This window comes from Manis javanica, chromosome 5 (assembly GCF_040802235.1).
Source record: "Manis javanica isolate MJ-LG chromosome 5, MJ_LKY, whole genome shotgun sequence".
Lineage (NCBI taxonomy): Eukaryota > Metazoa > Chordata > Mammalia > Pholidota > Manidae > Manis > Manis javanica.
In genome coordinates, this window is record NC_133160.1 from 38643414 (window position 1) to 38659239 (window position 15826).

Sequence of the window (15826 nt, forward strand, 5' to 3'; positions counted from 1 at the left end):
CAATATTTATTAAGCCCATAAGTAATGTGCCAAATTGTTTACACTCAGAAAGCTTACTAGATCAAATGGATTGTATTCTCAGTACAATGAGAATTATGTAAAAACTAGATAAGGGGGTGGTGGAAAGTGGTGCGGATGTGGAAGTGAGCTGGGAATAAGCCAGTGCACATAAATTAGAACCCCCTTATATCTAGATTTCTTGAGTGACATCATGAGTCAGGGTGACCTGAAATACTAGTTAGTCTACAAAATAGCTGAAATGTTGGGTCAGAGGAGGGTTTTAGAGGGTCAAATGTTACTGTTCCTTGAATGGAGGAAAAACAAAATGTGACCCTAAAATCATTTTCCCACCCAAAAAGCAAGCAGCAGTATAGTCTGGTAGAGCTTGTTCCTAAAGAGAATGGCATTTATGAAGAAAGAAAAAATGGAAATCAACGCACAATTTATCAAATGTCTACAAATAGCCAGGCCAGTACCGAGCCTGGTGAGAGTAACAAAACATTAGGATTACCAATTGTAAAGATCAAAAAGAACCTTATTAACACAAGATAGGTTTTTTCCAGAATCTTGAAGAGGTATTTGATGAGGCAGATTAGTAAGTGCTAAAGAAGAGTGATATCATTTATCTTTGCTAAAGAAAAAAATGACCCCACTGATTTAAAAGATTGTGAGCTAGAAAATTTCATGGAAAGTTAGTTTAAAAGCTCCAAAGTGACTTACCTGCCCAACTCTCCCTGGATGTTTCAAGGCCAAGCCTCCACTGGAGACAGCAGCAGCCACATTACCTTCGTGGTCCACAACCACTGCACCCACTGTGTCTAAAGTGCCTGAGTCATTCTCCTGCAGAGCAAAAGTGGTGTGAGCATTCAGTGAGCAGAGCGTATGACAACCCAGCACCTCTCAGTATAATCATGACATGATGAGATCTGAGCTAATCCTCAAGCGAAGATTCAGCAACTGCCTAAAATTATCTACTATCATGCTGCTACTAAAACCCTGTTCAAGTCAAAATGTATTTTCCACTAAAAAAATCCTGAATAAAAGGAGTCCCACTGATTTTCTCTTAATAACAAAACTACAAACAATTTAATATAAATTACAGTATATCACAATGCCTCCTTACTCTCTGAAATTAAGTTCATGCTTAGAATTTGTACAGGAAAATATCTGGGGCATAAATGAACCAATAGATGCCATTATTAGTACTTTTTAATATTATACAATCTCTGCAAGTACTATATTTCAGCATAATAAATGAAGAGAATAGCACTTAGAATCTTGAAGTACACTATGCTTTAATTTTATTTTACAATTCCTTCCTTATGAGAAACTTTATGGCAAGCTCTCCTCAATTCTGTATTAATAATATGCTTGCCAATCATATGGCCAAAAAGTGTTCATTCCTAGGAGGCAGGTATCTTTGTGTTTCTGTGTCTTGTCCCAGGTCATGGATGTTTAAAGCATTTCACATGTAATGACTACAAGCAGCTTTCTGCTCCTACCTCCTAGATTTCTGGGTCACCTGTGCAAGACAGAAAAACTTAACAATACTGGATAAAAATCAAAATTAAAAGAAGCAGGAAAAAAGTTCCATTAAAAAAATATATCATTTTTTAAAATATATTAAAGGCAGGAGTTTCACAGGTCTTTAGGTTAATAGCTGTCATGGTTGTGTTCTTACACTAAGGCACAGGTTTTCACACTGCCCCAGAACCCAAGACCCTTACCCTCACCCACAAGTGTGCACAAGAGAACCAGGCACAACCCCAGATTAAACAAGAGAAGCTCCCCCTCTTGTGTGGTTTAGTGAACATACTACTGAGCAAGACATTTGCACTTAGGGATCCCTGGCTAACAAGTTTTTGAAATGCCACACTACAGCAATTCCCAGAAAAGTCAATGAGCTCCTAGCACCACCTCAGAAGTTGAGCAACACTGTAGAGTTTTGAAATATTGGAAGCAGAATACAAACAAAAGATTTTTTCTTTAAAGCAAACTGAAAAATTCAGAGTTGAGTATACAACAAATTATTATATTAAGACTGTCTAGACATTTACATTTCTTTGTTCCTGCTCTAAATTCTAACTCTTCTTAAATATACTGACATATTAGGACAGTACTTATTGGATAGAAAAGATGTGACTGACTGAAAAGAGTGTGGAACTCCTAGTCTCCTTCTAACCACTGCTGGTGAAGTCTAGCCAATGGACCCACAGGGTCACATCCCCTGTTTGTGGCAGACTGACTTTCAAGGATAGTTCCCTAACCTGCCTGAGGAAAGGTCCAATCCACTCTGTTTCACTTTGCACAGAACAGACTTTCAAAACATACTTATTCTTTAGTTAGGAGGAAATAAAGCATGGCCATATCCCTGGTGTCGTAAAACAAGCTAAACAAGCAATGGTACATGCCATTCCAACATCAGGCCTTGGCCCTCCATCATCTTTTGTCAAGATTCAATTTCAGGCAAATCCAGAGGATGCCACTATCTCTGGGAAGACTTACGAATAAGTGGGTTCGCTCATTTGGTAAGGACAGAGTGAAGTGTACCTTCTTTGGTAGGTAAGATGAAATTATCAAAGTAAAGAACACATCAGACATATTTTATTCCAGGAAAGACAGTTAATCTTAAAGAGAAATGTACTTTTAAGGTGAACTATGTTATTTTTTGTTATTCTATGAAATAATTCCCAAATTTTTATATCCTTGTAATTTTAGATAGAGAAGTGTCTGCTCCTCGCCAAGAGGCCAAGTCTTATGTCTTCTACAGGCTTCTCAGACTCATATGCATACAAATCACCTGGAGAACATGTTTAAATGCAGATTCTGATGGAGTAATCTGGAATTGGCCAAGAGCTGTATATCTAACAACCACCCAGAATGCTGATGTTGCAAGTCCATAGGGCCTACCTCAAGAAACAAGGTGTGATAGCATCCCCCAGGATCATTATCAGCCAAACACCGATTCTACTTATTCTCAGGCAAAAAATTATATAGGCACAAATCTGCTGATGGAGAAACTTTAGCCAACTAAAACTAACGTTACATCAACATAAGACTTAATGTTCCATCTTGGTCAATTATCAATTGGCAGCATATCACCATGATCATACCACCATCAACATATTACAAGTATTTTCAAGTACTGACCTTATACCTTATACAAGGTTCTTTCCAAAATAGACAACCCTCATACAAATGAACAGACCCTATAAATTAACTTTCCTCACAAAACAAGTCAGAAAGGGATATTCTTTATTAATTCTTTTTTGTTAACTGTGATTGCTGATCCTACCTAAGCATTCTATAAAATAGAATTTTATGGGATATAAACCATATACACAACAATATGCATTATCTGTAAAACCATTCTCTTAGAGCATTTCAATCAGGATATTGTGAACTGTGAGAACTCTTATGCCTAACCAAACAATTATAGAAAGACACTAAAGATACATGGATGGATTTACTGTAACCTGGATTTCAAAAATGAAAAATCAAGCGAAAAATAGAGAATCCTGTTCCAAATTAAGCTTAATACTCCTAGGGGCTTGCAACACCTGAAAAATCAGAATTACTTCATAAATACTCAAGAATTAGTTCATAGATTTCACATAGTGAAAAGCAAACTTAAGGATGATGAAGTAATATTTAAGCATTTTTATGAAGTGCAGATAAATTGAGTGAAATACAAACACTGGTATTTGGGCCATAATAATTTCACAGAACTCGTTTGTACAGAAATGAAATCTTAGGGAAGTTAAAAAACACACAATGACTGTTACTATACAGAGCTACTATTAAACTCTTACACTCCATAAATACTTAAAAGTAAATGCACCACACAGATACACATGTACCTATTGTCCTTGACTGAAACATGCTATTTCCTTACTTTTTTGATAAAACTGTAACTAAAAAGCAACTGTATAAACTATAGATCCCTCAAAAGAAACACATATATATAAAATTGGCATAGAGATTGCATGCATTAAGGAAAACACTGAAATAAAACTTTCTTGAAGTAACCAATAAACTAGTAATCACTGTTAGACTTAATGTCAGAAGTTTTTATTTTGCTCTGCTCCAAACTGGAGATGGCTATTACACAGCTGTTGTAAGAATTAAATTAAGTAACACACATAAACTACTTTAAAAGGAATAGTCCCTTAAAACAAAGTTCTGGTACTTTCCACCAGAAACTTACATCTCTAACCTGAGCTCTAACTCTGAAATCTGCCAACACACACCATAGTTCAGTTACTTATCTCATTAACTTTGTCTTTCTTTTGTACAGAATTATTCAAATGTCAAATAGCTACAAGAATAATACCTCAGATGTTAAGTGCATCTGGAAACGTGTATGACAGAATTATCCTAATAAAATAATAAAGAAATACACTTTTAAAAAGATCCCAAACCTTCCTAATACACCGTTATCAGGTCTGTGAGCAGCATTATAATTGGCATGAGCTCCACTTCCCTCCATGACAGGACCACAATGGCAGCACAAAGCCTTATAATCTTTGAGTATCCTAAACATGGAATGATAGCTCGGGCTACAGGAGACCTAGATCTGACTCCACATTTATCTCTCACAAACCAGCCCCAAAGTGGGGCCACTATGGGCTCACAGTATATCAGGTGTTTGTAAACAAAATTATGATTTAACTTGAATTATCTACTCTCATGTATCTGACTTGACTGAAACCAAGGAAAATTTGGATATAAGAACACCCAATGACCTTTCTTTTCTTTCTTTAGATAATCATCCTTCTGATGCCTAATATTGTATATATTTCTCTAAACTACAGTCAAGATATCTATTATTAAATAATCCTTTATTTTCTTTAACAAGTGTGTATTGAATATCTTTGCAGCACTATACAAATAAGTTCTACACATATCTACAATAGAGGAAAAATACATTATATAAAGATCATTGTTGTCTATTCCCTAAACCATTCAACAAAAGTTAAAAGAAACATTTTAGTCTCAAAATAAAGTGGGTTGGCCATGCTTTTAGGGGGCTTTAATACACCTGGATTACAGCTTTAATTATACATTCATACTATAACAAAGTTCCAGAGAAATACGTAAAATTCCAAACCCTCAAGACAGCAAAGGACAGTGGTTTTCAACTCACAGAATTCCTACAGTGTTCTAGAGTTTGCAACATTAAAGGTGAAAAAGACAATGGTTTTAAACTTGATTGTTAAAATTATCTTTCAAATAATGAATTACGGGTTTTTCTGTTGAAAAGGGAACAGTTTTAGAGCTTCAGTGTGCATGCTGACTGAGCATGTGCAAGTGATGGTAGAAACCAGATGAACATACTCATTCATGACTTAGATTATCACACAGCTGAAGAGTAAAAACCACCACCAGGGTAGTTTTATATAGCTTTAAATCAATTTTAGTCTTATTCATATTTGTTTAATTAAAGTTATTTAATTTAAACTCAGAATGAACCACTGGTTAAGGATAGTAAACCTGATATACTGGAATTCAAATAAAAATTACAGAAAATGATGCTAATTCTGACAAGCTCCTTAAGATAATATGAATTAGATCATGAAATTGCATTCATCTGATCAAAACCCAGGCTACATCTTCAATGACTTCAAAAATCATCTTAAAAATATAATGATGAATATATCCAATTTAGCTTAATTTTCTGAAATAAATACTCATCACAGTTTTTAAGTTCCAAATCAAAATTTGAAAATTCTAAATTAAATATACCACTATGACCTAGCAATTAAACCACCAAGGACTTACAAAAGAGAAATCAAAATATATATGACAAAAGACTTGTCAAGAATATTCATAACACTTTTTACCGCAATAGCCAAAGCCTGGAAACAACCCAAATGTCTATCAAGAGGTGAATGGGTACACAAACTGTGACATAGGCAACAATGGAGGACTGCTCAGGAATAAAAAGGAATTAATGACATGAACAATAACATGGATAATCTCTTGGACATACACTAAGTAAAGAGGCACTGAACAACACATTAGAACAGATGGACCTAACAGATATCTACGGAACTCTACATCCAAAAGCAGCAGAATACATATTCTTCTCAAGTGCACATGGAACATTTTCAAGAATAGATCACATACTAGGAAACAAAAAGAGCCTCAGTAAATTCAAAACAACTGAAATTGTACCAGCCAGTTTCTCAGACCACAAAGGTATAAAACTAGAAAAAAATTATGCAAAGAAAATGAAAAACCCTACAAGCACATGCAGTTTTCACAACATACACCTAAATAACCAATGGATCAATGACCAAATAAAAACAAAGATCAAGCAATATACGGAGACAAATGACAACAATAATTCAACACTGCAAAATCTGTGGGACACAGCCAAGGCTGTGCTAAGAGGAAAGTATACTGCAACACAGGCCAACCTCAGGAAAGAAGAACAATCCCACATGAACAATCTAAATTCACAATTAATGAAACTGGAAAAAGAAGAACAAAGGAGGCCCAAAGTCAGTAGACAGAGGGACAATAATAAAGATTAGAGCAGAAATAAATAAAATTGAGAAGAATAAAACAGTAGAAAGAATCAATGAAAGCAAGAGCTGGTTCTTTGAGAAAACAAACAAAACAGAAAAACCCAAAACCAGATTTATCAAGAAGAAGAGAGAGTCTACACACAAACAGAATCAGAAATGAGAAAGGAAAAATCACAAAGGATATCACAGAAATACAAAGAATTATTAGAGAACACTATGAAAAATTATATGCTAACAAACTGGACGACCTAGAAGAAATGGACAACTTTCTAGAAAATATAACCTTCCAAGGCTGACCCAGAAAAAAAAGAAAATCTGAACAGACCAATTACCAGGAACAAAATTAAACAGGTAATCAAAAAACTACCTAAGAAAAAAACTCCTGGTCCAGATGGTTTCACCACTGAATTTTCAAACATTTAGTGAAGACCTAATACCCATTCTTCTTAAAGTTTCCCAAAAAGTAGAAAAGGAGGGAATACTTCCAAACTCATTCTATGAGGTCAGCATCACTCTAATACCAAAACCAGGCGAAGACACCACAAAAAAAGAAAATTATAGACCAATATCCCTGATGAACACAGATGCAAAAATATTCAACAAAGTATTAGCAGACCGAGTTCAAAAATATATCAAAAAGATCATCCACCATGATCAAGTAGGATTTATTCCAGGGATACAAGGATGGTACAACATTCGAAAATCCATCAACATTATCCACCACATCAACAAAAAGGACACAAATCACATGATCATTTCCATAGATGCTGAAAAAGCATTTGACAAAATTCAACACCCATTCATGATAAAAACACTCAAGAAAATGGGGATAGAGGACAAGTACCTCAACATAATAAAGGCCATATATGATAAAACCCACAACCAACATCATACTTAACAGGGAGAACCTGAAAGCCTTCCAAGATTGAGAACAAGACAAGGATTCCCACTCTCTTCACTTTAATTCAACATAGTTCTGGAGGTCCTGGCCACAGCAATTAGACAACACAAAGAAATAAAGGCATCCAGATTATTAAGGAAGAAGTTAAATTGTCACTTTTTGCAGATGACATGATATTGTATATAAAACAAACCCTAAAGAATACACTCCAAAACTACTAGAACTAATATCTGAATTCAGCAAAGTTGCAGGATACAAAGTTAATACACAGAAATCTGTTGCATTCCTATACACTAACGATGAACTAGCAGAAAGAGAAATCAGGAAAACAATTCCATTCACAATTGCATCAAAAAGAATAAAATACCTAGGAATAAACCTGACCAAGGAAGTGAAAGACCTATACCCTGAAAACTACAAGACATTCATGAGATAAATTAAAGAAGATACCAATAAATGGAAATACATCCCATACTCATGGACAGGAAGAATTAATATTGTCAAAATGGCCATCCTACCTAAAGCAATGCATAGATTCAATGCAATCCGTACCAAAATACTGACAATATTCTTCAATGAACTGGAACAAATAGTTCTAAATTCATATGGACCCCAAATAGCCAAAGCAAACCCAAGACACAAGAATAAATGTGGGGGGATTACAATCCCCGACATCAAGCTCAACTACAAAGCCACGGTAATCAAGACAATTTGGTACTGGCACAAGAACAGACCCATAGACCAACGGAATAGACTAGAGAGCCCTGATATAAACTCATGCATATATGTTCAATTAATATACTATAAAGGAGCCATGGATATACAATGGGGGAATGACAGCCTCTTTCACAGCTGGTGTTGGCAAAACTGGACAGCTACATGCAGGAGAATTAAACTGGATTACTGTCTAACCCCATACACAAAAGCAAACTCAAAATGGATCAAAGACCTGAATGTAAGTCATGAAACCATAAGACTCTTAGAAGAAAACATAGGAAAAAAATCTCTTGAATATAAACATGAGCAACTTTTTTCTGAAGGCATCTCCTCAGGCAAGGGAAACAAAAGCCAAAATGAACAAATGGGAATACATCAAGCTTTTATTTCTTTTTCTGTACAGCAAAAGATACGATCAGCAGAACAAAAAGGCATCCTACAGTATGGGAGAATATAATTGTAAATGACATATCCGACAAGGGGTTAACATCCAAAATACATAAAGAATTCACATGGCGTCAACACCCAAAAAGCAAATAAACCTACTAACAAATGGGTGGAAGATATGAACAGACACTTCTTCAAAGAAGAAATTCAGATGGCCAACAGGCACATGAAAAGATGCTCCACATAACAAATTATCAGGGAAATGCAAATTAAAACCACAATGAGGTATCACCTCACACCAGTTAGGATGGCCAAAACAGAAAAGACTAAGAACAACAAATGCTGGCGAGGATACAGAGAAAGGGGAACCCTCCTACACTGCTGGTGGGAATGTAAATTAGTTCAGCCATTGTGGAAAGCAGTATGGAGGTTCCTCAAAAAACTAAAAATGGAAATACCATTTGACCTGGAAATCCCACTCCTAGGAATTTACCCAAAGAGTACAAGTTCCCAGATTCAAAAAGACATATGCACCCCTATGTTTATTGCAGCACTATTTACAATAGCTAAAATACAGAAGCAACCTAAGTGTCCATCAGTAGATGAATGGATAAAGAAGATGTGGTACATATACACAGTGGAATACTATTTGGCCATAAGAAGAAAACAAATCCTACCTACCATTTGCAACAACGTAGATGGGGCTAGAGGGTATTATGCTCAGTGAAATAAATTAGGGAGAGAAAGACAAATACCAAATGATTTCCCTCATTTGTGGAGTATAACAATGAAGCAAAACAGAAGGAAGAAAATAGCAAAAGAGTCACAGACTCCAAGAAGGAACTAGCGGTTACCAAAGGGGAGGAGTGGGGAAGGGCGGGTGCGGACGGAGAAAGGGATTGTGGGGTATCATGATTAGTGCACATGGTGTGTGTGACATCACGGGGAAGACAGTTTAGCACAGAGAAGACAAGTAGGGACTCTGTGGCATCTTATTACATTGATGGACAGTGACTGCAATGGGGTATGAAGTGGGGGACACGATAATAAGGGTGAATTAGTAACCACATTGTTTTTCTTGTGAAACCTTCATAGGAGTGTATATCAATGATACCTTAATTTAAAAAAAGGAACAGTTAAAAAAATAATAATAATACCATGTTATTGAAATTTCCGACTGGATTTCAAAATCTGGCTGTATTATTCATAAGAGATACACCTAAGGCGCAAGAACATGGAAAGCTGAAAGTAAAAGGACAGAGTAAAAAGATATACATAACAGCAGGTACCAATCCAAGCAATATAGCTACATCAACATCAAGTGTGGGGGCCCGGCCTATGGCCGAGGCTGAGCCCCACTCTAGCTGGACAATGCCCTAAAGATGGCACCTGCTTCCTAGACACCACCCTTCCTGGCCCTACAGCTCAGCGCATAAGGAAGTCTCCATGATTGGCTTGTCCCCATTTCCGTGCTCGTGTTCATAGCATGCTTTTCACATGTTTCCAATAAAACTGAACCTGGCGTGTGATCAGTCAGCTGATTGGTTGGGATATGCTATATAAGCTGCTGCCCTGGAGGAAGTGGTTGTGGTTGTTGTTTTTTGCTTTTGCCTTTCGCTAGATGGATGCTCGGACGCCCATAATAAAGATTCCTAATGAACCAGGCCTTCGGTGATCATTCTCCTGCCATCACCCTAGGTGACGGGATGCAATAGCTGGTGCCGAAACCCGGGATGAAAACCTGGCGTCCGAGGACGGAGTGGAACTTCTCACCCTGCGGCAATCCGAGTGGACACCCTTTGGAAGAGTTACACGAGTGACTGACATTTTGGAGAGTGGTGAGTATGGTCAGGGACAAAGTGAAAGCAACATCAGATCGTGCGAATGCAAGCAATTGTGGTGTGTGTGTTTAGCCTTTGTGTTCCTTGTCTTGTTCTGTCTTAGTCTGTGTATGTTTCTGCATTTCCTCACGAAAGACTAAGAGCGCTGTGGAAAGTTCGCAGGTAAAGCGACGTAGACTAAAGTTCACGGGAAGCGACAAAAACCAGTTAGCGAGGACTCTCAGGCTGTAAGGAGACTCAATTCAGGGGTACGAGTGCAGGCACACGTAACCTCAACTTAGAATAGAGTCAACCTCCTTTCCTCCGCACTATGGGTTCAGAGGTGTCTAGGATGCAGGCGGAGAAACCACTCCGGGCACTCCTAAGGGCTAATGGAACTCCATTAAAGGCTAAAACCGCGAGGGCTTTCTTACATACTGTTGAGAAGCATGCGCAGTGGTTTTTGGATGAGGGAAGGATCACTGCCCCCTTGTGGGAAAGACTAGGGAACGATCTGCGCAAAGCAGATCAAGCGGAACTGCTCCCGGTAGGGACGATTCCTATATGGAGTCTAGTCAGGGGGTGCCTTAAGGAGGATAAGCCAAGCTGCAGAGAGGCTATAAGAGAGGGGGAGGAAGTCCTGGAAGATGTCTGGGAGGAAAGATCCTCTGCTAGGACCTCAGAGAGGGGGTCTGAGCAAGGAGGATCTACAGATGAGGAAGGGGAGCTATGGGGGAGGAATTAGAAAAGCATATAAGGAGACTTAGAATCGCCCAGAGGAAGGAACGCCCTATCCCCCGCAGTTATCCCTCCCTAACGCAGCTGAGGCAACAGAAAGAGGAAGAGGAGTCGGAGGACACCCCCCTCTCAACAACCCTGAAACCATCCTTGAAAATGGTGCCGTCAGCCCCCCCTCTTCCTCTGGCTTCATTTGCAGAACCACCCCCGTATCACGTACAGCCCTGTCGTCGTACGTGTGATTGCAATCAAGGACTAGAAAGAGGGGGGTGGAGGGAGTGGCTGAGAGAACAAGGAAGTGCTGCTTTCCCTGTATTTGAAGACCCTAATACACAACAGAGGTATCATCAAGCCCTAGATTTCAAGGTCATTAAAAGTCTGAAGGAAGCATCCACAACATATGGCCCCCAGGCAGCTTTCACTGTTTCTTTAGTGGAGTCAGTAGCTTCTCTTAATCTGATGCCAGATGATTCGGCCAATGTATCAAGAGCAGCCCTCTCTGGAGGTCAGTACCTGACATTTAAGACAGCCTGGCAAGAATTTTCACAGGACACGGCTCGGCGTAATGCTGCAGCAGGTAATCATCAATGGAACTTAGACATGTTGATGGGCACGGGTACATATCTGGGTCAACAGAATCAGGTAGGATTCCCCCCAGCGGTATATATGTAAATAGCCGTGGCAGCAGTGAGGGCCTGGAAGACGCTGCAAGGCACAGGTGACCTACAGGGTCAGCTGTCAAAGGTGTTGCAAGGATCTAATGAGCCATATGCAGACTTTCTAGCCAGACTGATGCAAACAGCCGGTCGCATATTTGGTGATGTTGATACTGCTATGCCCCTTGTGAAGCAGCTGGCCTATCAGCAGGCCAACAAATGGTGTAGGGAGGCCATAAGACCCTGGAAGAACAAAGATCTGAGTACTTATATTAAGGTTTGTAGGGACATTAATGACAGTGTGGTGCAAGGACAGGTTATGGCCGCAGCCATAACTCAGGGATTGAGAGATGCTCATGGCAGGTCAACCCCTCCTGGGGCCTGTTTCTACTGCAAACAAATGGGTCATTTGAAAAGAGATTGTCCCAAGTTGAAGGAAGCCAACGAACTTGCTAGCAGGCCCAAACCAAGATTATGCCCGAGATGTAGAAAAGGAAATCACTGGGCCAGTGAGTGTAGGTCAGTGGTGGATGTGGAAGGCCGACCGCTGCCACCTCAATAGCCAAAAAATGGGAGGAGGGGCCCTCCACCTCAGGGCCCGCAAATGTATGGGGTGGTTCAACAGATACCCAGAACTCACCACCCTTTGACAGATCAGGGAGTTCACCCAGCACCAAGGGATCACGGAGAGCAATAGCAGGAAGCGCAGGAGTGGACATCTGTGCCGCCACCAGACTGGTATTGACTCCCGAGATGGGAGTTCAAGTTGTAGAGTCAGATTTTAAGGGACCTTTGGCAAAAGGAGTAGTGGGTCTCTTATTGGGCCGGAGCTCCACTACTAAAGCAGGGTTAATAGTACACCCAGGAGTTATAGATCCAGACTATGAAGGAATAGTTAAAATTATGGTCTCCTCCCCACGAGGAATCATGGCTGTTAGCCCAGGAGATCGCATTGCTCAAATTCTTATGCTTCCTAGCAAACATGATTTGTATGCTCATAAAAATGCTGTTGAGGACAGCAAGGGTTTGGGTCTTCTGGGGCTCCGCTGGCTTGTCTTACATTGGATTTGGGAACCAGGCCCATGCACATCTTAGAGATCAGAGGTAGGCATTTCTCAGGATTGCTGGACACAGGAGCAGACCGTAGTATCATAAAGGAAGATGAATGGCCTTTAAATCGAGCTGCACAAACCTTAAGAGGACTCGGGATAGCCCAAGCGCCCCTATGTAGCGCTGCTTCACTGTCTTGGATGGACCAAGAAGGGCACGAGGGGATAATTCAACCCTTCGTGCTAAACATACCCGTGTCCCTCTGGGGAAGAGATGTACTAACCCAAATGAATCTCAAATTGACCACGGAAACTTTCTACAGCGAACAGTCTAACTGCATTATGAAAAGACAGGGCTACCCCGGGACAGGTGGACTTGGGAAGAACTTGTCGGGTCAAGAAAAGCCCATTCCTTTGTCTAACATTATGTCCAGTCGATTTGGAGGGCCCAGGCTGGGTTTTTCCTCGGGGCCACTGAAGGAGAACAGCAAATAAAGATTCAGTGGCGATCTGAGAATCTTGTGTGGGTTCTTCAGTGGCCCCTTACTAAAGAGAGGAAGGAAGCAGCCCACACTTTAGTACAGGAGCAGCTTGCTGCCAAGCATATTCAGGCCTCTACCTCCCCCTGGAACACACCTATTTTTGTGATAAGAAAGAAAACAGGGAAGTGGAGGCTTTTACATGACCTTAGAGCTGTAAATAAGCAGATGGTGCTTATGGGCTCAATACAACTGGGTTTGCCACTCCCCATGGCCCTGCCTAAGGACTGGGAAATGATAGTTGTGGATATCAAAGACTGTTTCTTTTCTATCCCCCTTCACCCTGAAGATTGTGCCAAATTTGCCTTTACCATACCTGCCATTAACCACGACCGCCCAGATGAGCACTATGAATGGAGAGTATTACCGCAGGGAATGGCCAATAGCTCCACTATGTGTCAACTATATATGAGTAAGGCTTTGTCAGTTGTCAGAGGAAAGTTTCCTAACATGATCATCTATCATTATATGGATGACATCCTTTTGTGTCATGAGAGCAGCAGGGAGCTAGAGCAAGGTCTCTGTTTCTTGCAGTCGCACTTCCAAAAATGGGGCCTGGCTATAGCCCCACAAAATATCCAGAAGACTAGTGCCAAGAGTTATTTAGGAATGAGATTAGAAAGCACCCTGGCCAGACCCTTGAAAATAGTTATAAGGACAGATCACCTAAAAAATCTTAATGATTTCCAGAAACTGCTTGGTGATAGAAATTGGGTGCAACCCTACCTAAAGCTTACTGATGAAGAGCTCCGACCTCTCTATGCTATACTGAGAGGTGACCCAGATCTAACATCACCCCGCTCACTCACTGATCAGGCAAGAAGGGCACTGGAACTCGTCCAATCCCATTTAGAACTTGCTCAAGTGGATAGAATAAATTATGAGAAACCACTTTCTTTTATTACGCTTCCCAGCAATCATAGCCCCACAGGCATGCTCTGGCAAGAGGGACCCCTTCTGTGGGTGTATTTAGCTCATTCACCAGGAAAGACGTTGATTTGGTACCCACAGTCTATAGCAGACTTAATCCTCAAGGGAATCAAGGTGGCAGTCAAAACCTTTGGAATAGCGCCCTCTATTATCATAACTCCATACTCAGCGACACAGAGTGCCTTGCCTCTTGTTGTGACACATGGGCCATTGTACACACTGTCTCTCAAGCCTCCTTTGACAATCATTACCCAAAGCATCCGTGGCTACAATTTTGCTTGTCTAACCCAGTTGTTTTCCCGAGAAACACCAGACATAAACCCATACTTAAAGTAAGAGTACTGTTCACTGATGGTTCTAAAACTGGCATTGGGGCCATAGTCACTGATGATGGCTCGTGGACCTTCAAGTTCGCGACTACCTTGGCCCAACAGACAGAACTATTGGCAGTGATGGGAGCATTTGAGCTCTTTCCAAAGGAACCCTTTAACCTTCTATCAGACAGCCAGTATGTAGTGAATGCCGTCTCTGCAATAGAGTGCGCAGGTCACATTAACCCCTCCTCATCCGTCTTAAATATTCTTAGATGCCTACAGCAGATAATTTGGGACCGTTCAGACCCCTTTTTCATTGGACATATAAGAGCTCATACCTCCCTTCCGGGGCCCCTCGCCAAGGGAAACCATCGTGCAGATTCCCTGACTAGGGAATCTACTATGTTTGTGGTAACAGACCCTGCGGAACAGGCCAATCTATTTCACAAGAAATTTCACGCTAATGCCACCACCCTCCGCCTGAAGTTCCAGATCACTAGAGAACAGGCGAGAGCCATAGTGGTCAGCTGCAAGTGGTGTGTATCGCTTCTTCCCCCTACCCCCATAGGGGTTAACCCAAAAGGATTGCTTCCCAACCACATTTGGCAAATGGATGTCACTCACATCCCTGAATTTGGCAGGATGAAATATGTTCATGTGTCTGTGGACACCTGCTCAGGTGTTATCTTCGCATCCTGCCACACAGGGGAGAAATCTCGGGATGTCATTTCCCATTGTTTGCAAGCATTTTCGGCCTAGGGAAAGCCCAAGCATCTGAAAACGGACAATGGGTCAGCGTATTGATCCAAACCATTCCTTACCTTTGTCAAAACTCTAGACATCAAACATACTACCGGCATTCCCTACAACCCTCAGGGTCAGGGTATGGTGGAACGCACCCACCTCACCCTCAAGAATGCCTTATATAAACAAAAAGGGGGAATAGGAGAAGACTTTAGATCCCCCAGAGACAAGTTAAACATCATATTATTCATTTTAAACTTTTTCACACTGGACAAAAATGGCCACAGTGCAGCAGAGCGGCACGGCCAACAATCCAATCCAAAACACATGCCTAAAGTTTTTTGGAAGGATGTGTTGGAAGGAACATGGAAAGGCCCAGACCCAGTGATAATCTGGACCCAAGGCTCGGTTTGTGTTTTTCCACAGGACCAGCAGAACCCCGTTTGGGTGCCTGAACGTCTGATACGCAGAGTGGAAAACCCCGGAGCGGAGGTACAA

General features: G+C 40.6%; 1 protein-coding gene across 6 annotated transcripts in view; it reads right to left on the reverse strand.

Moving 5' to 3' along the window:
- TASP1 (taspase 1) overlaps positions 1-15826 on the reverse strand; it is a 279334-nt gene that overhangs the window by 143021 nt on the left and 120487 nt on the right. For all 6 annotated transcript variants that reach the window (XR_005062408.2, XM_037022455.2, XM_037022456.2 and 3 more), the window contains one exon: positions 721-840. Coding sequence is in view for 5 of the 6 variants with exons in the window: in XM_037022455.2 (XP_036878350.1) it covers positions 721-840 (120 nt within the window). In the remaining variant the exon portion in view is untranslated. The remainder of the gene's footprint in view (positions 1-720; positions 841-15826) is intronic.